Source organism: Engystomops pustulosus, chromosome 7, assembly GCF_040894005.1.
Source record: "Engystomops pustulosus chromosome 7, aEngPut4.maternal, whole genome shotgun sequence".
Classification (NCBI taxonomy): Eukaryota; Metazoa; Chordata; class Amphibia; order Anura; family Leptodactylidae; genus Engystomops; species Engystomops pustulosus.
This window is the reverse complement of record NC_092417.1, coordinates 183,025,315-183,051,327: the sequence shown is the minus strand read 5'-3', so window position 1 is coordinate 183,051,327 and position 26,013 is coordinate 183,025,315. Positions and strand designations below refer to the sequence as shown.

Genomic DNA, 26,013 nt, shown 5'->3' with positions numbered 1-26,013 from the left:
TGCGTCCCAGGAGCTTGCACTCAGCAGTGGAGAGGATTTCCAGGTACCTGAGGTCCACAGCACCAGGAGCAGCAGCTGGGCCCGAGCCAAGCCACAAAATCCCTGCAAATCCTGGCAGATCACACACCGCTCCCGGGACACCAGGCCACACGTGGACAGATACAATAGGTGCCTGCACCATGTGTACACAGGAATGTACATGTACAAACACGTATACACACATACAAAGACACACATATATACTACACATATACACACATACAAAGACACACATATATACTACACATATACACACATACAAAGACACACATATATACTACACATATACACACATACAAAGACACACATATATACTACACATATACACACATACAAAGACACACATATATACTACACATATACACACATACAAAGACACACATATATACTACACATATACACACATACAAAGACACACATATATATTACACATATACACACATACAAAGACACACATATATACTACACATATACACACATACAAAGACACACATATATACTACACATATACACACATACAAAGACACACATATATATTACACATATACACACATACAAAGACACACATATATACTACACATATACACACATACAAAGACACACATATATATTACACATATACACACATACAAAGACACACATATATACTACACATATACACACATACAAAGACACACATATATACTACACATATACACACATACAAAGACACACATATATATTACACGTATACACACATACAAAGACACACATATATATTACACGTATACACACATACAAAGACACACATATATACTACACGTATACACACATACAAAGACACACATATATATTACACATATACACACATACAAAGACCCACATATATACTACACATATACACACATACAAAGACACACATATATATTACACATATACACACATACAAAGACCCACATATATACTACACATATACACACATACAAAGACACACATATATATTACACATATACACACATACAAAGACACACATATATATTACACATATACACACATACAAAGACACACAAATATACTACACATATACACACATACAAAGACACACATATATACTACACATATACACACATACAAAGACACACATATATACTACACATATACTCACACATTCACTCATATACACATTACACACACTCATGTACACATTACACACATTACACACACTCATATACACACATTACACACACTCATATACACACATTACACACACTCATGTACACACATTACACACCTATACACACTCACATACACACATTACACACACTCATATACACACATTACACACACTCATATACACACATTACACACACATTACACACCTATACACACACATATACACATATTACACACCTATACACACACCTATACACACCTATACACACACATATACACACATTACACACACTCATATACACACATTACACACACTCATATACACACATTACACACACACATATACACACATATACACACATTACACACCTATACACACTCACATACACACATTACACACACTCATATACACACATTACACACACTCATATACACACATTACACACACATTACACACCTATACACACACATATACACATATTACACACCTATACACACACCTATACACACCTATACACACACATATACACACATTACACACACTCATATACACACATTACACACACTCATATACACACATTACACACACTCATATACACACATTACACACACTCATATACACACATTACACACACATTACACACCTATACACACACATATAAACATATTACACACCTATACACACACCTATACACACCTATACACACACATATACACACATTACACACACTCATATACACACATTACACACACTCATATACACACATTACACACACACATATACACACATATACACACATTACACACCTATACACACTCACATACACACATTACACACACTCATATACACACATTACACACACTCATATACACACATTACACACACATTACACACCTATACACACACATATACACATATTACACACCTATACACACACCTATACACACCTATACACACACATATACACACATTACACACACTCATATACACACATTACACACACTCATATACACACATTACACACACTCATATACACACATTACACACACTCATATACACACATTACACACACATTACACACCTATACACACACATATACACATATTACACACCTATACACACACCTATACACACCTATACACACACATATACACACATTACACACACTCATATACACACATTACACACACTCATATACACACATTACACACACACATATACACACATATACACACATTACACACCTATACACACTCACATACACACATTACACACACTCATATACACACATTACACACACTCATATACACACATTACACACACATTACACACCTATACACACACATATACACATATTACACACCTATACACACACCTATACACACCTATACACACACATATACACACATTACACACACTCATATACACACATTACACACACTCATATACACACATTACACACACTCATATACACACATTACACACACTCATATACACACATTACACACACATTACACACCTATACACACACATATAAACATATTACACACCTATACACACACCTATACACACCTATACACACACATATACACACATTACACACACTCATATACACACATTACACACACTCATATACACACATTACACACACACATATACACACATATACACACATTACACACATGTATGGGTGCAGTGTGGGTGCGGTTATGTTGTCTGGTTGCTGGCGTTGTGTGGGCATCTTCCGGGCAGCCTCACGGGGGGGTGCCGCCATGAATTCCGCTTTATTATTTCTCCTGACGACAATAATATAAATGACTTTCATGTAACTATTGCTGATTATTTGTGGCGGCCGCTGACATGGTCCATAATCAGTCGTCAGCTTCCTGTAAATCCCCTGCTTGTTGTGCGCGGCGCAGGTCCGGGCAGTGACTATCCGCCACGTTACCGCCGCCCCCCTGACAGCTTTATGATCTTTACATTAAATTGTGCATTTACTACAATAAAAATACAATAAAACCTCCGGTGTTTACTCTCCGGCCGCACAATTACACGCGCCGCGCCCAATCCCCGCGCTTCACAGCCTGGAGTGTCCGCAGATAATTACTACTGAATGATGATCCCGAGATTAACAGTGCGGAGGGGCAGCACTGCAATGGACTGCAGCTCTGGATGTGACTAGAGTATAAGCCGTTATGTAACTGACTGCAGCTCTGGATGTGACCAGAGTATTAGCCGTTATGTAACTGAGTGCAGCTCTGGATGTGACCAGAGTATAAGCCGTTATGTAACTGACTGCAGCTCTGGATGTGACTAGAGTATAAGCCATTATGTAACTGACTGCAGCTCTGGATGTGACTAGAGTATAAGCCATTATGTAACTGACTGCAGCTCTGGATGTGACCAGAGTATAAGCCGTTATGTAACTGACTGCAGCTCTGGATGTGACCAGAGTATAAGCCGTTATGTAACGGACTGCAGCTCTGGATGTGACTAGAGTATAAGCCGTTATGTAACTGACTGCAACTCTGGATGTGACTAGAGTATAAGCCATTATGTAACTGACTGCAGCTCTGGATGTGACTAGAGTATAAGCCGTTATGTAACTGACTGCAGCTCTGGATGTGACCAGAGTATAAGCCGTTATGTAATGGACTGCAGCTCTGGATGTGACTAGAGTATAAGCCGTTATGTAACTGAGTGGAGCTCTGGATGTGACCAGAGTATAAGCCGTTATGTAACTGACTGCAGCTCTGGATGTGACTAGAGTATAAGCCATTATGTAACTGACTGCAGCTCTGGATGTGACTAGAGTATAAGCCGTTATGTAACTGACTGCAGCTCTGGATGTGACCAGAGTATAAGCCGTTATGTAACTGACTGCAGCTCTGGATGTGACTAGAGTATAAGCCGTTATGTAACTGAGTGCAGCTCTGGATGTGACTAGAGTATAAGCCATTATGTAACTGACTGCAGCTCTGGATGTGACTAGAGTATAAGCCGTTATGTAACTGACTGCAGCTCTGGATGTGACCAGAGTATAAGCCGTTATGTAACTGACTGCAGCTCTGGATGTGACTAGAGTATAAGCCGTTATGTAACTGAGTGCAGCTCTGGATGTGACCAGAGTATAAGCCGTTATGTAACTGAGTGGAGCTCTGGATGTGACCAGAGTATTAGCCATTATGTAACTGAGTGCAGCTCTGGATGTGACCAGAGTATAAGCCGTTATGTAACTGACTGCAGCTCTGGATGTGACCAGAGTATAAGCCGTTATGTAACTGACTGCAGCTCTGGATGTGACCAGAGTATAAGCCGTTATGTAATGGACTGCAGCTCTGGATGTGACCAGAGTATAAGCCGTTATGTAACTGACTGCAGCTCTGGATGTGACCAGAGTATAAGCCGTTATGTAACTGACTGCAGCTCTGGATGTGACCAGAGTATAAGCCGTTATGTAATGGACTGCAGCTCTGGATGTGACTAGAGTATAAGCCGTTATGTAACTGAGTGGAGCTCTGGATGTGACCAGAGTATAAGCCGTTATGTAACTGACTGCAGCTCTGGATGTGACTAGAGTATAAGCCATTATGTAACTGAGTGCAGCTCTGGATGTGACCAGAGTATAAGCCGTTATGTAACTGACTGCAGCTCTGGATGTGACCAGAGTATAAGCCGTTATGTAACTGACTGCAGCTCTGGATGTGACCAGAGTATAAGCCGTTATGTAATGGACTGCAGCTCTGGATGTGACTAGAGTATAAGCCGTTATGTAACTGAGTGGAGCTCTGGATGTGACCAGAGTATTAGCCATTATGTAACTGACTGCAGCTCTGGATGTGACTAGAGTATAAGCCATTATGTAACTGAGTGCAGCTCTGGATGTGACCAGAGTATAAGCCGTTATGTAATGGACTGCAGCTCTGGATGTGACCAGAGTATTAGCCGTTATGTAACTGACTGCAGCTCTGGATGTGTCCAGAGTATAAGCCGTTATGTAACTGAGTGGAGCTCTGGATGTGACCAGAGTATTAGCCATTATGTAACTGAGTGAAGCTCTGGATGTGACCAGAGTATAAGCCGTTATGTAACTGACTGCAGCTCTGGATGTGTCCAGAGTATAAGCCGTTATGTAACTGAGTGCAGCTCTGGATGTGACCAGAGTATTAGCCGTTATGTAACTGAGTGCAGCTCTGGATGTGACCAGAGTATAAGCCGTTATGTAATGGACTGCAGCTCTGGATGTGACCAGAGTATTAGCCATTATGTAACTGAGTGCAGCTCTGGATGTGACCAGAGTATTAGCCGTTATGTAACTGAGTGCAGCTCTGGATGTGACCAGAGTATTAGCCATTATGTAACTGAGTGCAGCTCTGGATGTGACCAGAGTATAAGCCGTTATGTAATGGACTGCAGCTCTGGATGTGACCAGAGTATTAGCCATTATGTAACTGAGTGCAGCTCTGGATGTGACCAGAGTATTAGCCGTTATGTAACTGAGTGCAGCTCTGGATGTGACCAGAGTATAAGCCGTTATGTAATGGACTGCAGCTCTGGATGTGACCAGAGTATTAGCCGTTATGTAACTGACTGCAGCTCTGGATGTGACCAGAGTATAAGCTGTTATGTAATGGACTGCAGCTCTGGATGTGACTAGAGTATAAGCCGTTATGTAACTGAGTGGAGCTCTGGATGTGACCAGAGTATAAGCCGTTATGTAACTGACTGCAGCTCTGGATGTAACCAGAGTATTAGCCATTATGTAACTGAGTGCAGCTCTGGATGTGACCAGAGTATAAGCCGTTATGTAACTGAGTGGAGCTCTGGATGTGACCAGAGTATAAGCCATTATGTAACTGAGTGCAGCTCTGGATGTGACCAGAGTATAAGCCGTTATGTAATGGACTGCAGCTCTGGATGTGACCAGAGTATTAGCCGTTATGTAACTGACTGCAGCTCTGGATGTGACCAGAGTACAAGCCGTTATGTAACTGAGTGGAGCTCTGGATGTGACCAGAGTATTAGCCATTATGTAACGGACTGCAGCTCTGGATGTGACCAGAGTATTAGCCGTTATGTAACTGACTGCAGCTCTGGATGTGACCAGAGTATAAGCCGTTATGTAACTGAGTGGAGCTCTGGATGTGACCAGAGTATTAGCCATTATGTAACGGACTGCAGCTCTGGATGTGACCAGAGTATAAGCCGTTATGTAATGGACTGCAGCTCTGGATGTGACCAGAGTATTAGCCATTATGTAACTGAGTGGAGCTCTGGATGTGACCAGAGTATAAGCCGTTATGTAATGGACTGCAGCTCTGGATGTGACCAGAGTATTAGCCGTTATGTAACTGACTGCAGCTCTGGATGTGACCAAAGTACAAGCCGTTATGTAACTGAGTGGAGCTCTGGATGTGACTAGAGTATAAGCCGTTATGTAACTGAGTGGAGCTCTGGATGTGACCAGAGTATAAGCCGTTATGTAACTGAGTGGAGCTCTGGATGTGACTAGAGTATAAGCCGTTATGTAACTGACTGCAGCTCTGGATGTGACCAGAGTATTAGCCATTATGTAACTGAGTGCAGCTCTGGATGTGACCAGAGTATAAGCTGTTATGTAATGGACTGCAGCTCTGGATGTGACCAGAGTATAAGCTGTTATGTAATGGACTGCAGCTCTGGATGTGACCAGAGTATTAGCCGTTATGTAACTGACTGCAGCTCTGGATGTGACCAGAGTATTAGCCGTTATGTAACTGAGTGGAGCTCTGGATGTGACCAGAGTATTAGCCATTATGTAACTGAGTGCAGCTCTGGATGTGACCAGAGTATAAGCCGTTATGTAATGGACTGCAGCTCTGGATGTGACCAGAGTATTAGCCGTTATGTAACTGACTGCAGCTCTGGATGTGACCAGAGTACAAGCCGTTATGTAACTGAGTGGAGCTCTGGATGTGACCAGAGTATTAGCCATTATGTAACGGACTGCAGCTCTGGATGTGACCAGAGTATTAGCCGTTATGTAACTGACTGCAGCTCTGGATGTGACCAGAGTATAAGCCGTTATGTAACTGAGTGGAGCTCTGGATGTGACCAGAGTATTAGCCATTATGTAACGGACTGCAGCTCTGGATGTGACCAGAGTATTAGCCATTATGTAACGGACTGCAGCTCTGGATGTGACCAGAGTATAAGCCGTTATGTAATGGACTGCAGCTCTGGATGTGACCAGAGTATTAGCCATTATGTAATTGAGTGGAGCTCTGGATGTGACCATAGTATAAGCCGTTATGTAACTGAGTGGAGCTCTGGATGTGACCAGAGTATTAGCCATTATGTAACTGAGTGGAGCTCTGGATGTGACCAGAGTATAAGCTGTTATGTAATGGACTGCAGCTCTGGATGTGACCAGAGTATTAGCCGTTATGTAACTGACTGCAGCTCTGGATGTGACCAAAGTACAAGCCGTTATGTAACTGAGTGGAGCTCTGGATGTGACTAGAGTATAAGCCGTTATGTAACTGAGTGGAGCTCTGGATGTGACCAGAGTATAAGCCGTTATGTAACTGAGTGGAGCTCTGGATGTGACCAGAGTATTAGCCATTATGTAACTGAGTGCAGCTCTGGATGTGACCAGAGTATAAGCTGTTATGTAATGGACTGCAGCTCTGGATGTGACCAGAGTATAAGCTGTTATGTAATGGACTGCAGCTCTGGATGTGACCAGAGTATTAGCCGTTATGTAACTGACTGCAGCTCTGGATGTGACCAGAGTATAAGCCGTTATGTAACTGAGTGGAGCTCTGGATGTGACCAGAGTATAAGCCGTTATGTAATGGACTGCAGCTCTGGATGTGACCAGAGTATAAGCCATTATGTAACGGACTGCAGCTCTGGATGTGACCAGAGTATAAGCCGTTTTGTAACTGGGTGCAGCTCTGGATGTGACCAGAGTATTAGGTACTCTGGGTGCCTCAGTCCTAATGGCAACGCCCCGGGTTTGGTTATCAGTGCTGTGAGGTGATTGGTCAGTGCTGTGAGGTGATTGGTCAGTGCTGTGAGGTGACTGGTCAGTGCTGTGAGGTGACTGGTCAGTGCTGTGAGGTGACTGGTCAGTGCTGTGCAGTGGTTGGTCAGTGCTGTGAGGTGACTGGTCAGTGCTGTGAGGTGATTGGTCAGTTCTGTGAGGTGACTGGTCAGTGCTGTGCAGTGGTTGGTCAGTGCTGTGCAGTGGTTGGTCAGTGCTGTGAGGTGATTGGTCAGTGCTGTGAGGTGACTGGTCAGTGCTTTGAGGTGATTGGTCAGTGCTGTGCAGTGGTTGGTCAGTGCTGTGAGGTGACTGGTCAGTGCTTTGAGGTGATTGGTCATTGCTGTGAGGTGACTAGTCAGTGCTGTGCAGTGGTTGGTCAGTGCTGTGAGGTGACTGGTCAGTGCTTTGAGGTGATTGGTCATTGCTGTGAGGTGACTAGTCAGTGCTGTGAGGTGACTGGTCAGTGCTGTGCAGTGGTTGATCAGTGCTGTGAGGTGATTGGTCATTGCTGTGAGGTGACTAGTCAGTGCTTTGAGGTGATTGGTCAGTGCTGTGCAGTGGTTGATCAGTGCTGTGAGGTGATTGGTCAGTGCTGTGAGGTGGTTGGTCAGTGCTGTGCAGTGGCTGGTCAGTGCTGTGAGGTGATTGGTCAGTGCTGTGAGGTGACTGGTCAGTGCTGTGAGGTGACTGGTCAGTGCTTTGAGGTGACTGGTCAGTGCTGTGAGGTGATTGGTCAGTGCTGTGAGGTGACTGGTCAGTGCTGTGCAGTGGTTGGTCAGTGCTGTGCAGTGGTTGGTCAGTGCTGTGAGGTGATTGGTCAGTGCTTTGAGGTGACTGGTCAGTGCTTTGAGGTGATTGGTCAGTGCTGTGAGGTGACTGGTCAGTGCTGTGAGGTGATTGGTCAGTGCTTTGAGGTGATTGGTCATTGCTGTGAGGTGACTAGTCAGTGCTGTGAGGTGATTGGTCAGTGCTGTGAGGTGACTGGTCAGTGCTGTGCAGTGGTTGGTCAGTGCTGTGCAGTGGTTGGTCAGTGCTGTGAGGTGATTGGTCAGTGCTGTGAGGTGATTGGTCAGTGCTGTGAGGTGACTGGTCAGTGCTTTGAGGTGATTGGTCAGTGCTGTGCAGTGGTTGGTCATTGCTGTGCAGTGGTTGGTCAGTGCTGTGAGGTGGTTGGTCAGTGCTGTGAGGTGACTGGTCAGTGCTGTGAGGTGATTGGTCAGTGCTGTGAGGTGACTGGTCAGTGCTTTGAGGTGATTGGTCAGTGCTGTGCAGTGGTTGGTCAGTGCTGTGCAGTGGTTGGTCAGTGCTGTGAGGTGGTTGGTCAGTGCTGTGAGGTGGTTGGTCAGTGCTGTGAGGTGGTTGGTCAGTGCTGTGAGGTGACTGGTCAGTGCTGTGAGGTGGTTGGTCAGTGCTGTGAGGTGACTGGTCAGTGCTGTGAGGTGAGTAGTCAGTGCTTTGAGGTGATTGGTCAGTGCTGTGTCTGATTATACCTGGTATGTTACCGCAATGTTGTCAGTGTTCGCGCCCTCCTGTGATCTGGAGGGGGGCAGCGAGGGGCACACACCATCAGTATGACTGCCAGGGAGGGGGCAGCGAGGGGCACACACCATCAGTATGACTGCCAGGGAGGGGGCAGCGAGGGGCACACACCATCAGTATGACTGCCAGGGAGGGGGCACACACCATCAGTATGACTGCCAGGGAGGGGGCACACACCATCAGTATGACTGCCAGGGAGGGGGCACACACCATCAGTATGACTGCCAGGGAGGGGGCACACACCATCAGTATGACTGCCAGGGAGGGGGCAGCGAGGGGCACACACCATCAGTATGACTGCCAGGGAGGGGGCACACACCATCAGTATGACTGCCAGGGAGGGGGCAGCGAGGGGCACACACCATCAGTATGACTGCCAGGGAGGGGGCACACACCATCAGTATGACTGCCAGGGAGGGGGCAGCGAGGGGCACACACCATCAGTATGACTGCCAGGGAGGGGGCAGCGAGGGGCACACACCATCAGTATGACTGCCAGGGAGGGGGGCAGCGAGGGGCACACACCATCAGTATGACTGCCAGGGAGGGGGGCAGCGAGGGGCACACACCATCAGTATGACTGCCAGGGAGGGGGGCAGCGAGGGGCACACACCATCAGTATGACTGCCAGGGAGGGGGCAGCGAGGGGCACACACCATCAGTATGACTGCCAGGGAGGGGGCAGCGAGGGGCACACACCATCAGTATGACTGCCAGGGAGGGGGCAGCGAGGGGCACACACCATCAGTATGACTGCCAGGGAGGGGGCAGCGAGGGGCACACACCATCAGTATGACTGCCAGGGAGGGGGCAGCGAGGGGCACACACCATCAGTATGACTGCCAGGGAGGGGGCACACACCATCAGTATGACTGCCAGGGAGGGGGCACACACCATCAGTATGACTGCCAGGGAGGGGGCAGCGAGGGGCACACACCATCAGTATGACTGCCAGGGAGGGGGCACACACCATCAGTATGACTGCCAGGGAGGGGGCAGCGAGGGGCACACACCATCAGTATGACTGCCAGGGAGGGGGCACACACCATCAGTATGACTGCCAGGGAGGGGGCACACACCATCAGTATGACTGCCAGGGAGGGGGCAGCGAGGGGCACACACCATCAGTATGACTGCCAGGGAGGGGGCACACACCATCAGTATGACTGCCAGGGAGGGGGCACACACCATCAGTATGACTGCCAGGGAGGGGGCAGCGAGGGGCACACACCATCAGTATGACTGCCAGGGAGGGGGCACACACCATCAGTATGACTGCCAGGGAGGGGGCAGCGAGGGGCACACACCATCAGTATGACTGCCAGGGAGGGGGCAGCGAGGGGCACACACCATCAGTATGACTGCCAGGGAGGGGGCACACACCATCAGTATGACTGCCAGGGAGGGGGCAAACACCATCAGTATGACTGCCAGGGAGGGGGCACACACCATCAGTATGACTGCCAGGGAGGGGGGCAGCGAGGGGCACACACCATCAGTATGACTGCCAGGGAGGGGGGCAGCGAGGGGCACACACCATCAGTATGACTGCCAGGGAGGGGGCAGCGAGGGGCACACACCATCAGTATGACTGCCAGGGAGGGGGCAGCGAGGGGCACACACCATCAGTATGACTGCCAGGGAGGGGGGCAGCGAGGGGCACACACCATCAGTATGACTGCCAGGGAGGGGGCAGCGAGGGGCACACACCATCAGTATGACTGCCAGGGAGGGGGCAGCGAGGGGCACACACCATCAGTATGACTGCCAGGGAGGGGGCAGCGAGGGGCACACACCATCAGTATGACTGCCAGGGAGGGGGGCAGCGAGGGGCACACACCATCAGTATGACTGCCAGGGAGGGGGGCAGCGAGGGGCACACACCATCAGTATGACTGCCAGGGAGGGGGGCAGCGAGGGGCACACACCATCAGTATGACTGCCAGGGAGGGGGCAGCGAGGGGCACACACCATCAGTATGACTGCCAGGGAGGGGGCAGCGAGGGGCACACACCATCAGTATGACTGCCAGGGAGGGGGCAGCGAGGGGCACACACCATCAGTATGACTGCCAGGGAGGGGGCAGCGAGGGGCACACACCATCAGTATGACTGCCAGGGAGGGGGCAGCGAGGGGCACACACCATCAGTATGACTGCCAGGGAGGGGGCAGCGAGGGGCACACACCATCAGTATGACTGCCAGGGAGGGGGCACACACCATCAGTATGACTGCCAGGGAGGGGGCAGCGAGGGGCACACACCATCAGTATGACTGCCAGGGAGGGGGCAGCGAGGGGCACACACCATCAGTATGACTGCCAGGGAGGGGGGCAGCGAGGGGCACACACCATCAGTATGACTGCCAGGGAGGGGGGCAGCGAGGGGCACACACCATCAGTATGACTGCCAGGGAGGGGGGCAGCGAGGGGCACACACCATCAGTATGACTGCCAGGGAGGGGGCAGCGAGGGGCACACACCATCAGTATGACTGCCAGGGAGGGGGCAGCGAGGGGCACACACCATCAGTATGACTGCCAGGGAGGGGGCAGCGAGGGGCACACACCATCAGTATGACTGCCAGGGAGGGGGCAGCGAGGGGCACACACCATCAGTATGACTGCCAGGGAGGGGGCACACACCATCAGTATGACTGCCAGGGAGGGGGCACACACCATCAGTATGACTGCCAGGGAGGGGGCACACACCATCAGTATGACTGCCAGGGAGGGGGCACACACCATCAGTATGACTGCCAGGGAGGGGGCAGCGAGGGGCACACACCATCAGTATGACTGCCAGGGAGGGGGCACACACCATCAGTATGACTGCCAGGGAGGGGGCACACACCATCAGTATGACTGCCAGGGAGGGGGCAGCGAGGGGCACACACCATCAGTATGACTGCCAGGGAGGGGGCAGCGAGGGGCACACACCATCAGTATGACTGCCAGGGAGGGGGCACACACCATCAGTATGACTGCCAGGGAGGGGGCAGCGAGGGGCACACACCATCAGTATGACTGCCAGGGAGGGGGCACACACCATCAGTATGACTGCCAGGGAGGGGGCAGCGAGGGGCACACACCATCAGTATGACTGCCAGGGAGGGGGCAGCGAGGGGCACACACCATCAGTATGACTGCCAGGGAGGGGGGCAGCGAGGGGCACACACCATCAGTATGACTGCCAGGGAGGGGGGCAGCGAGGGGCACACACCATCAGTATGACTGCCAGGGAGGGGGGCAGCGAGGGGCACACACCATCAGTATGACTGCCAGGGAGGGGGCAGCGAGGGGCACACACCATCAGTATGACTGCCAGGGAGGGGGCAGCGAGGGGCACACACCATCAGTATGACTGCCAGGGAGGGGGCAGCGAGGGGCACACACCATCAGTATGACTGCCAGGGAGGGGGCAGCGAGGGGCACACACCATCAGTATGACTGCCAGGGAGGGGGCAGCGAGGGGCACACACCATCAGTATGACTGCCAGGGAGGGGGCACACACCATCAGTATGACTGCCAGGGAGGGGGCACACACCATCAGTATGACTGCCAGGGAGGGGGCAGCGAGGGGCACACACCATCAGTATGACTGCCAGGGAGGGGGCACACACCATCAGTATGACTGCCAGGGAGGGGGCAGCGAGGGGCACACACCATCAGTATGACTGCCAGGGAGGGGGCAGCGAGGGGCACACACCATCAGTATGACTGCCAGGGAGGGGGCAGCGAGGGGCACACACCATCAGTATGACTGCCAGGGAGGGGGCACACACCATCAGTATGACTGCCAGGGAGGGGGCACACACCATCAGTATGACTGCCAGGGAGGGGGCAGCGAGGGGCACACACCATCAGTATGACTGCCAGGGAGGGGGCACACACCATCAGTATGACTGCCAGGGAGGGGGCACACACCATCAGTATGACTGCCAGGGAGGGGGCAGCGAGGGGCACACACCATCAGTATGACTGCCAGGGAGGGGGCACACACCATCAGTATGACTGCCAGGGAGGGGGCAGCGAGGGGCACACACCATCAGTATGACTGCCAGGGAGGGGGCAGCGAGGGGCACACACCATCAGTATGACTGCCAGGGAGGGGGCACACACCATCAGTATGACTGCCAGGGAGGGGGCAAACACCATCAGTATGACTGCCAGGGAGGGGGCACACACCATCAGTATGACTGCCAGGGAGGGGGCAGCGAGGGGCACACACCATCAGTATGACTGCCAGGGAGGGGGGCAGCGAGGGGCACACACCATCAGTATGACTGCCAGGGAGGGGGCAGCGAGGGGCACACACCATCAGTATGACTGCCAGGGAGGGGGCAGCGAGGGGCACACACCATCAGTATGACTGCCAGGGAGGGGGCAGCGAGGGGCACACACCATCAGTATGACTGCCAGGGAGGGGGCAGCGAGGGGCACACACCATCAGTATGACTGCCAGGGAGGGGGCAGCGAGGGGCACACACCATCAGTATGACTGCCAGGGAGGGGGCAGCGAGGGGCACACACCATCAGTATGACTGCCAGGGAGGGGGCAGCGAGGGGCACACACCATCAGTATGACTGCCAGGGAGGGGGGCAGCGAGGGGCACACACCATCAGTATGACTGCCAGGGAGGGGGCAGCGAGGGGCACACACCATCAGTATGACTGCCAGGGAGGGGGCAGCGAGGGGCACACACCATCAGTATGACTGCCAGGGAGGGGGCAGCGAGGGGTAACAGGAACACATATATATGATTGGCCCGGGGTCCACCCCCAGGTGTGAAGTCGTTGGCGTTTGGGCACCCCCACCCCTGGCACGCGCCGCTCCTGCCGCCTGGAGGGGCTCAGTTTATTGTATTTTGCTCAGGAAATGATTTTTTAATCATACTTTGGATATTGCATTGTTTATACAGGTGCCCGAGGGCGTCATGGCCGTACCCAGTGCCAGCCTCCGCCCTGCACCACTGTGACCCTATAACAGCCTCGTTACAGTGTGTCATCACACGTTTCTCCCCAGCAATGCGTTACAATGTATCAGTGCACTCCGGGTAATCGCAGGATCAGTGCAGGTAAAAGGATACAATTGTAACAAATCAACAGCAAGCAAAGGTGGCCAGTATGGAGGAGCAGGGAGACACAGGGAGGACACAGCGGAGGATGGGGGTTACACAGGGAGGACACAGCGGAGGATGGGGGTTACTCAGGGAGGACACAGCGGAGGATGGGGGAGACACAGGGAGGACACAGCGGAGGATGGGGGTGACACAGGGAGGACACAGCGGAGGATGGGGGTGACACAGGGAGGATACAGCGGAGGAGCAGGGAGACACAGGGAGGACACAGCGGAGGAGCAGGGAGACACAGGGAGGACACAGCGGAGGATGGGGGTTACACAGGGAGGACACAGCGGAGGATGGGGGTTACTCAGGGAGGACACAGCGGAGGATGGGGGAGACACAGGGAGGACACAGCGGAGGATGGTGGTGACACAGGGAGGACACAGCGGAGGATGGGGGTGACACAGGGAGGACACAGCGGAGGATGGGGGTTACACAGGGAGGACACAGCGGAGGATGGGGGAGACACAGGGAGGACACAGCGGAGGATGGGGGTTACACAGGGAGGACACAGCGGAGGATGGGGGAGACACAGGGAGGACACAGCGGAGGATGGGGGTGACACAGGGAGGACACAGCGGAGGATGGGGGTGACACAGGGAGGACACAGCGGAGGATGGGGGTGACACAGGGAGGACACAGCGGAGGATGGGGGTTACACGGGGAGGACACAGCGGAGGATGGGGGTTACACAGGGAGGACACAGCGGAGGATGGGGGTTACACAGGGAGGACACAGCGGAGGATGGGGGTTACTCAGGGAGGACACAGCGGAGGATGGGGGTGACACAGGGAGGACACAGCGGAGGATGGGGGTTACACAGGGAGGACACAGCGGAGGATGGGGGTTACTCAGGGAGGACACAGCGGAGGATGGGGGAGACACAGGGAGGACACAGCGGAGGATGGTGGTGACACAGGGAGGACACAGCGGAGGATGGGGGTGACACAGGGAGGACACAGCGGAGGAGCAGGGAGACACAGGGAGGACACAGCGGAGGAGCAGGGAGACACAGGGAGGACACAGCGGAGGATGGGGGTTACACAGGGAGGACACAGCGGAGGATGGGGGTTACTCAGGGAGGACACAGCGGAGGAGCAGGGAGACACAGGGAGGACACAGCGGAGGATGGGGGTGACACAGGGAGGACACAGCGGAGGATGGGGGTGACACAGGGAGGACACAGCGGAGGAGCAGGGAGACACAGGGAGGACACAGCGGAGGATGGGGGAGACACAGGGAGGACACAGCGGAGGATGGGGGTTACACAGGGAGGATACAGCGGAGGATGGGGGTTACACAGGGAGGACACAGCGGAGGATGGGGGTGGCACAGGGAGGACACAGCGGAGGATGGGGGTTACACAGGGAGGACACAGCGGAGGATGGGGGTGGCACAGGGAGGACACAGCGGAGGATGGGGGTGGCACAGGGAGGACACAGCGGAGGATGGGGGTTACACGGGGAGGACACAGCGGAGGATGGGGGTTACACAGGGAGGACACAGCGGAGGATGGTGGTGACACAGGGAGGACACAGCGGAGGATGGGGGTGACACAGGGAGGACACAGCGGAGGATGGGGGTGACACAGGGAGGACACAGCGGAGGATGGGGGTTATACAGGGAGGACACAGCGGAGGATGGGGGTGACACAGGGAGGACACAGCGGAGGATGGGGGTGACACAGGGAGGACACAGCGGAGGATGGGGGAGACACAGCGGAGGACACAGCGGAGGATGGGGGAGACACAGGGAGGACACAGCGGAGGATGGGGGTGACACAGGGAGGACACAGCGGAGGATGGGGGTGACACAGGGAGGACACAGCGGAGGATGGGGGTGACCCAGGGAGGACACAGCGGAGGATGGGGGTGACACAGGGAGGACACAGCGGAGGATGGGGGTTACACAGGGAGGACACAGCGGAGGATGGGGGAGACACAGGGAGGACACAGCGGAGGATGGGGGTTACACAGGGAGGACACAGCGGAGGATGGGGGTTACACAGGGAGGACACAGCGGAGGATGGGGGTTACACAGGGAGGACACAGCAGAGGATGGGGGTTACACAGGGAGGACACAGCGGAGGATGGGGGTGACACAGGGAGGACACAGCGGAGGATGGGGGTTACACAGGGAGGACACAGCGGAGGATGGGGGAGACACAGGGAGGACACAGCGGAGGATGGGGGTGACACAGGGAGGACACAGCGGAGGATGGGGGTGACACAGGGAGGACACAGCGGAGGATGGGGGTTACACAGGGAGGACACAGCGGAGGATGGGGGTTACACAGGGAGGACACAGCGGAGGATGGGGGAGACACAGCGGAGGATGGGGGTTACACAGGGAGGACACAGCGGAGGATGGGGGTGACACAGGGAGGATACAGCGGAGGATGGGGGTGACACAGGGTGGACACAGCGGAGGATGGGGGTTACACAGGGAGGACACAGCGGAGGATGGGGGAGACACAGGGAGGACACAGCGGAGGATGGGGGTTACACAGGGAGGACACAGCGGAGGATGGGGGTTACACAGGGAGGACACAGCGGAGGATGGGGGTGACACAGGGAGGACACAGCGGAGGATGGGGGTTACACAGGGAGGACACAGCGGAGGATGGGGGTTACACAGGGAGGACACAGCGGAGGATGAGGGAGACACAGCGGAGGATGGGGGTTACACAGGGAGGACACAGCGGAGGATGGGGGTGACACAGGGAGGATACAGCGGAGGATGGGGGTGACACAGGGAGGACACAGCGGAGGATGGGGGTTACACAGTGGATTATGGGGGGGGCTCGGGGGGGGGCGCAGTGCGGGGTGCTCTGTGGTGGAGGGGCGCAGTGCGGGGGGCTCTGTGGGGGGGCGCAGTGCGGGGGGCTCTGTGGTGGAGGGGCGCAGTGCGGGGGGCTCTGTGGGGGGGCGCAGTGCGGGGGGCTCTGTGGTGGAGGGGCGCAGTGCGGGGGGCTCTGTGGGGGGCGCAGTGCGGGGGGCTCTGTGGGGGGCGCAGTGCGGGGGGCTCTGTGGTGGGGGGCGCAGTGCGGGGGCTCTGTGGTGGGGGGCGCAGTGCGGGGGGCTCTGGGGGGGGGGCGCAGTGCGGGGGCTCTGTGGTGGGGGGCGCAGTGCGGGGGGCTCTGGGGGGGGGGGGCGCAGTGCGGGGGCTCTGTGGTGGGGGGCGCAGTGCGGGGGGCTTTGGGGGGGGGGGGCGCAGTCTCAGCCGTTGTCCGGCACAGAATCGCCGCTTTGTGTTTGTTCCCTCTGAAGCTTTTCCCTTCTGATGTGTTTGGAGTAGATGGAGCGGGGACTCGTCTTTGTGGGGGCTCCGGACATCACACGGCCGCCTTTCATCCCCGGACCCTCCGCTCATTGTCTCATCCCTTCCCTTCTTTCTCTTTCTCTTTGTCGTTGACTTTTTTGTGACATTTAAAAGATGAGAAAAACAAAAAAATTTATAAAAAGCAAAATGAGGAAAGGCAGCGAGTGAAGAGCAGACATCTGAGGGTGAGTGATGTGCAGGCTCCAGACCTCAGATCCCTGCAACATCAGCTCCACAGATATCAGTGGTAGTATCCAGGAGCTGACACAGATATTGTTATATGTATCTCCTCCTGTATAATATCACTGCTACCTGTCACCTCCTCCTGTATAATATCACCGCTACCTGTCCCCTCCTCCTGTATAATATCACCGCTATCTGTCCCCTCCTCCTGTATAATATCACCGCTACCTGTCCCCTCCTCCTGTATAATATCACTGCTACCTGTCCCCTCCTCCTGTATAATATCACCGCTACCTGTCCCCTCCTCCTGTATAACATCACTGCTACCTGTCCCCTCCTCCTGTATAATATCACTGCTACCTGTCCCCTCCTCCTGTATAATATCACCGCTACCTGTCCCCTGCTCCTGTATAATATCACTGCTACCTGTCCCCTCCTCCTGTATAATATCACCGCTACCTGTCCCCTGCTCCTGTATAATATCACTGCTACCTGTCCCCTCCTCCTGTATAATATCACTGCTACCTGTCCACTCCTCCTGTATAATATCACCGCTACCTGTCCCCTCCTCCTGTATAATATCACCGCTACCTGTCCCCTCCTCCTGTATAATATCACCGCTACCTGTCCCCTCCTCCTGTATAATATCACTGCTACCTGTCCCCTCCTCCTGTATAATATCACTGCTACCTGTCCACTCCTCCTGTATAATATCACTGCTACCTGTCCCCTCCTCCTGTATAATATCACCGCTACCTGTCCCCTTTTCCTGTATAATATCACTGCTACCTGTCCACTCCTCCTGTATAATATCACTGCTACCTGTCCACTCAGGTAGCAGGGGACAGGTAGCGGTGATATTATCCAGGAGCAGGGGACAGGTAGCGGTGATGTTATCCAGGAGGAGGGGACAGGTAGCGGTGATGTTATCCAGGAGCAGGGGACAAGTAGCAGTGATATTAAACAGGAGGAGGGGACAGGTAGCAGTGATATTATACAGGAGGAGGGGACAGGTAGCAGTGATATTACACAGGAGGAGGGGACAGGTAGCAGTGATATTATACAGGAGGAGGGGACAGGTAGCAGTGATATTATACAGGAGGAGGGGACAGGTAGCGGTGATATTATACAGGAGGAGGGGACAGACAGCAGTGATATTATCCAGGAGCAGGGCACAGGTAGCAGTGATGTTATCCAGGAGAAGGGGACAGGTGGCAGTGATGTTGTCCAAGAGGAGGGGACAGGTAGCGGTGATATTATACAGGAGGAGGTGACAGGTAGCAGTGATGTTATACAGGAGGAGGGGACAGGTAGCGGTGATATTATACAGGAGGAGGGGACAGACAGCAGTGATATTATCCAGGAGCAGGGCACAGGTAGCAGTGATGTTATCCAGGAGAAGGGGACAGGTGGCAGTGATGTTGTCCAAGAGGAGGGGACAGGTAGCGGTGATATTATACAGGAGGAGGTGACAGGTAGCAGTGATGTTATACAGGAGGAGGGGACAGGTAGCAGTGATATTATACAGGAGGAGAGGACAGGTAGCAGTGATATTATACAGGAGCAGGGCACAGGCAGCAGTGATGTTATCCAGGAGAAGGGGACAGGTAGCAGTGATGTTGTCCAGAAGGAGGGGACAGGTAGCGGTGATATTATACAGGAGGAGGGGACAGGTAGCGGTGATATTATACAGGAGCAGGGGACAGGTAGCAGTGATATTATACAGGAGGAGGGGACAGGCAGCAGTGATATTACACAGGAGGAGGGGACAGGTAGCAGTGATATTATCCAGGAGCAGGGCACAGGCAGCAGTGATACTATACAGGAGCAGGGCACAGGCAGCAGTGATATTATACAGGAGGAGGGGACAGGTAGCGGTGATATTATACAGGAGGAGGGGACAGGTAGCGGTGATATTATACAGGAGGAGGGGACAGGTAGCAGTGATATTATACAGGAGGAGGGGACAGGTAGTGGTGATATTACACAGGAGGAGGGGACAGGTAGCAGTGATATTATACATGAGGAGGGGACAGGTAGCAGTGATGTTATACAGGAGCAAGGCACAGGTAGCAGTGATATTATACAGGAGCAGGGCACAGGTAGCAGTGATGTTATACAGGAGCAGGGCACAGGTAGCAGTGATGTTATACAGGAGCAAGGCACAGGTAGCAGTGATATTATACAGGAGCAGGGGACAGGTAGCAGTGATGTTATCCAGGAGCAGGGCACAGGTAGCAGTGATATTATACAGGAGCAGGGCACAGGTAGCAGTGATGTTATACAGGAGCAGGGCACAGGTTGCAGTGATGTTATACAGGAGCAGGGCACAGGCAGCAGTGATGTTATCCAGGAGCAGGGGACAGGTAGCAGTGATATTATACAGGAGCAGGGGACAGGCAGCAGTGATGTTACACAGGAGCAGGGCACAGGTAGCAGTGTTATTATACAGGAGCAGGGGACAGGCAGCAGTGATGTTACACAGGAGCAGGGCACAGGCAGCAGTGATGTTACACAGGAGCAGGGCACAGGCAGCAGTGATGTTACACAGGAGCAGGGCACAGGTAGCAGTGATATTATACAGGAGCAGGGGACAGGTAGCAGTGATATTACACAGGAGCAGGGCACAGGTAGCAGTGATGTTATCCAGGAGCAGGGCACAGGTAGCAGTGATATTATACAGGAGCAGGGCACAGGCAGCAGTGATGTTATCCAGGAGCAGGGGACAGGTAGCAGTGATGTTATACAGGAGCAGGGGACAGGTAGCAGTGATATTACACAGGAGCAGGGGACAGGTAGCAGTGATGTTATACAGGAGCAGGGGACAGGCAGCAGTAATATTACACAGGAGGAGGGCACAGGTAGCAATGATATTATACAGGAGCAGGGCACAGGCAGCAGTGATGTTACACAGGAGCAGGGCACAGGTAGCAGTGATGTTATCCAGGAGCAGGGGACAGGGAGCAGTGATGTTATCCAGGAGCAGGGCACAGGTAGCAGTGATATTACACAGGAGCAGGGCACAGGTAGCAGTGATATTACACAGGAGCAGGGCACAGGTAGCAGTGATATTATACAGGAGGAGGGGACAGGTAGCGGTGATATTATACAGGAGGAGGGGACAGGTAGCAGTGATATTATACAGGAGCAGGGCACAGGTAGCAGTGATATTACACAGGAGCAGGGCACAGGCAGCAGTGATGTTACACAGGAGCAGGGCACAGGCAGCAGTGATGTTATCCAGGAGCAGGGCACAGGCAGCAGTGATGTTATCCAGGAGCAGGGCACAGGTAGCAGTGATACTATACGTTGTGTCTCCTGTGCAGGGACCCCGGAGAGCCTAGCGGAGAAGGAGCGGCAGCTCTCCACCATGATAACGCAGCTGATCAGCCTCCGGGAGCAGCTTCTGGCCGCACACGATGAGCAGAAGAAACTGGCGGCTTCACAGATAGAAAAGCAAAGACAACAGATGGACCTGGCCCGACAGCAGCAAGAACAGGTGACTGACCCCCAATCCTAATCCACGCCCCCCGTATCCCCCCATATACAGTGCCCCCTGTATCCCCCCATATACAGTGCCACCCTGTATCCCCCCATATACAGTGCCCCCCTGTATCCCCCCATATACAGTGCCCCCTGTATCCCCCCATATACAGTGCCCCCTGTATCCCCCCATATACAGTGCCCCCGGTATCACCCCATATACAGTGCCCCCTGTATCCCCCCATATACAGTGCCCCCTGTATCCCCCCATATACAGTGCCCCCCTGTATCCCCCATATACAGTGCCCCCTGTATCCCCCCATATACAGTGCCCCCTGTATCCTCCCATATACAGTGCCCCCTGTATCCCCCCATATACAGTGCCCCCTGTATCCCCCCAAATACAGTGCCACCCTGTATCCCCCCATATACAGTGCCCCCCTGTATCCCCCCATATACAGTGCCCCCCTGTATCCCCCCATATACAGTGCCCCCTTGTATCCCCCCATATACATTGCCCCCCTGTATCCCCCCATATACATTGCCCCCCTGTATCCCCCCATATACAGTGCCCCCTGTATCCCCCCATATACAGTGCCCCCTGTATCCCCCCATATACAGTGCCCCCTGTATCCCCCCATATACAGTGCCCCCTGTATCCCCCCATATACAGTGCCCCCTGTATCCCCCCATATACAGTGCCCCCTGTATCCCCCCATATACAGTGCCCCCTGTTTCCCCCCATATACAGTGCCCCCTGTATCCCCCCATATACAGTGCCCCCGGTATCACCCCATATACAGTGCCCCCTGTATCCCCCCATATACAGTGCCCCCTGTATCCCCCCATATACAGTGCCCCCTGTATCCCCCCATATACAGTGCCCCCTGTATCCCCCCATATACAGTGCCCCCGGTATCCCCCCATATACAGTGCCCCCTGTATCCCCCCATATACAGTGCCCCCTGTATCCCCCCATATACAGTGCCCCCCCTGTATCCTCCCATATACAGTGCCCCCCCTGTTTCCTCCCATATACAGTGCCCCCTGTATCCCCCCATATACAGTGCTCCCCTGTATCCCCCCATATACAGTGCCCCCCTGTATCCCCCCATATACAGTGCCCCCCTGTATCCCCCCATATACAGTGCCCCCTGTATCCCCCTATATACAGTGCCCCCTGTATCCCCCCATATACAGTGCCCCCTGTATCCCCCCCATATACATTGCCCCCCTGTATCCCCCCATATACATTGCCCCCCTGTATCCCCCCATATACAGTGCCCCCCTGTATCCCCCCATATACAGTGCCCCCTGTATCCCCCCATATACAGTGCCCCCCTGTATCCCCCCATATACAGTGCCCCTCTGTATCCCCCCATATACAGTGCCCCCCTGTATCCCCCCATATACAGTGCCACCCTGTATCCCCCCATATACAGTGCCCCCTGTATCCCCCCATATACAGTGCCCCCTGTATCCCCCCATATACAGTGCCCCCTGTATCCCCCCATATACAGTGTAGTACAGGTCACATATCCTCCTGTATCCCCCCGTATACAGTGTAGTACAGGTCACATGTCCTCCTGTATCCCCCAATATACAGTGTAGTACAGGTCACATGTCCTCCTGTATCCCCCCATATACAGTGCCCCCTGTATCCCCCCATATACAGTGCCCCCTGTATCCCCCCATATACAGTGCCCCCTGTATCCCCCCATATACAGTGCCCCCTGTATCCCCCCATATACAGTGCCCCCTGTATCCCCCCATATACAGTGCCCCCTGTATCCCCCCATATACAGTGCCCCCTGTATCCCCCCATATACAGTGCCCCCTGTATCCCCCCATATACAGTGCCCCCTGTATCCCCCCATATACAGTGCCCCCCTGTATCCCCCCCATATACAGTGCCCCCTGTATCCCCCATATACAGTGCCCCCTGTGTCCCCCCATATACAGTGTCCCCCCTGTATCCTCCCATATACAGTGCCCCCTGTATCCCCCCATATACAGTGTCCTCCTGTATCCCCTCATATACAGTGTCGTACAGGTCACGTCCCCCTGTATCCCCCCATATACAGTGTAGTACGGGGTCACATGTACTCCTGTATCCCCCCATATACAGTGTAGTACAGGGTCACATGTCCTCCTGTATCCCCCCCATACACAGTGTAGTACAGGTCACATGTCCTCCTGTATCCCCCCATATACAGTGTAGTACAGGTCACATGTCCTCCTGTATACCCCCATATACAGTGTAGTACAGGTCACATGTCCTCCTGTATCCCCCCATATACAGTGTAGGTTAGGGTCACATGTATTCCTGTATCCCCCCATATACAGTGAAGTACAGGTCACATGTCCTCCTGTATCCCCCCATATACAGTGTAGTACAGGTCACATGTCCTCCTGTATCCCCCCGTATACAGTGTAGTACAGGGTCACATGTCCCCCTGTATCCCCCCATATACAGTGTAGTACAGGTCACATGTCCTCCTGTATCCCCCAATATACAGTGTAGTACAGGTCACATGTCCTCCTTTATACCCCCATATACAGTGTAGTATAGGTCACATGTCCCCCTGTATCCCCCCATATACAGTGTAGTACAGGGTCACATGTCCGCCTGTATCCCCCCATATACAGTGTAGTACAGGTCACATGTCCTCCTGTATCCCCCCATATACAGTGTAGTACAGGTCACATGTCTCCCTGTATCCCCATATATACAGTGTAGTACAGGTCACATGTCCTCCTGTATCCCCCCATATACAGTGTAGTACAGGTCACATGTCCTCCTGTATACCCCCGTATACAGTGTAGTACAGGGTCACATGTCCTCCTGTATCCCCCCATACACAGTGTAGTATAGGTCACATGTCCTCCTGTACCCCCCTTATGTACAGTGCAGTACAGGTCACATGTCCCCCTGTATCCCCCCATATACAGTGTAGTACGGGGTCACATGTCCCCCTGTATCCCCCCATATACAGTGTAGTACAGGTCACACGTCCTCCTGTATCCCCCCATATACAGTGTAGTACAGGTCACATGTCCTCCTGTATCCCCCCATATACATAGTAGTACAGGTCACATGTCCTCCTGTATCCCCCATATACAGTGTAGTACAGGTCACATGTCCTCCTGTATCCCCCAATATACAGTGTAGTACAGGTCACATGTCCTTCTGTATCCCCCCATATACAGTGTAGTACAGGTCACATGTCCTCCTGTATCCCCCCATATACAGTGTAGTACGAGGTCACATGTCCCCCTGTATCCCCCCATATACAGTGTAGTACAGGTCACATGTCCTCCTGTATCCCCCCATATACAGTGTAGTACAGGTCACATGTCCTCCTGTATCCCCCCATATACAGTGTAGTACAGGTCACATGTCCTCCTGTATCCCCCCATATACAGTGTAGTACAGGTCACATGTCCTCCTGTATCCCCCCATATACAGTGTAGTACAGGTCACATGTCCTCCTGTATCCCCCAATATACAGTGTAGTACAGGTCACATGTCCTCCTGTATCCCCCCATATACAGAGTAGTACACGTCACATGTCCTCCTGTATCCCCCATATACAGTGTAGTACAGGTCACATGTCCTCCTGTATCCCCCAATATACAGTGTAGTACAGGGTCACATGTCCTCCTGTATCCCCCATATACAGTGTAGTACAGGTCACATGTCCTCCTGTATCCCCCAATATACAGTGTAGTACAGGCCACATGTCCTCCTGTATCCCCCCATATACAGTGTAGTACAGGTCACATGTCCTCCTGTATCCCCCCATATACAGTGTAGTACAGGTCACATGTCCTCCTGTATCCCCCCATATACAGTGTAGTACAGGTCACATGTCCTCCTGTATCCCCCCATATACAGTGTAGTACAGGTCACATGTCCTCCTGTATCCCCCAATATACAGTGTAGTACAGGTCACATGTCCTCCTGTATCCCCCCATATACAGTGTAGTACAGGTCACATGTCCTCCTGTATCCCCCATATACAGTGTAGTACAGGTCACATGTCCCACTGTATCCCCCCACATACAGTGTAGTACAGATCACATGTCCTCCTGTATCCCCCAATATACAGTGTAGTACAGGTCACATGTCCTCCTGTATC

General features: G+C 53.0%; 1 protein-coding gene across 12 annotated transcripts in view; it reads left to right on the top strand.

Moving 5' to 3' along the window:
• The window catches only part of SOX6 (SRY-box transcription factor 6), a 522,737-nt gene that overhangs the window by 311,551 nt on the left and 185,173 nt on the right, over positions 1-26,013 (top strand). For all 12 annotated transcript variants that reach the window (XM_072119160.1, XM_072119159.1, XM_072119157.1 and 9 more), the window contains one exon: positions 21,715-21,887. In XM_072119160.1, the coding sequence (XP_071975261.1) occupies positions 21,715-21,887 (173 nt within the window). The remainder of the gene's footprint in view (positions 1-21,714; positions 21,888-26,013) is intronic.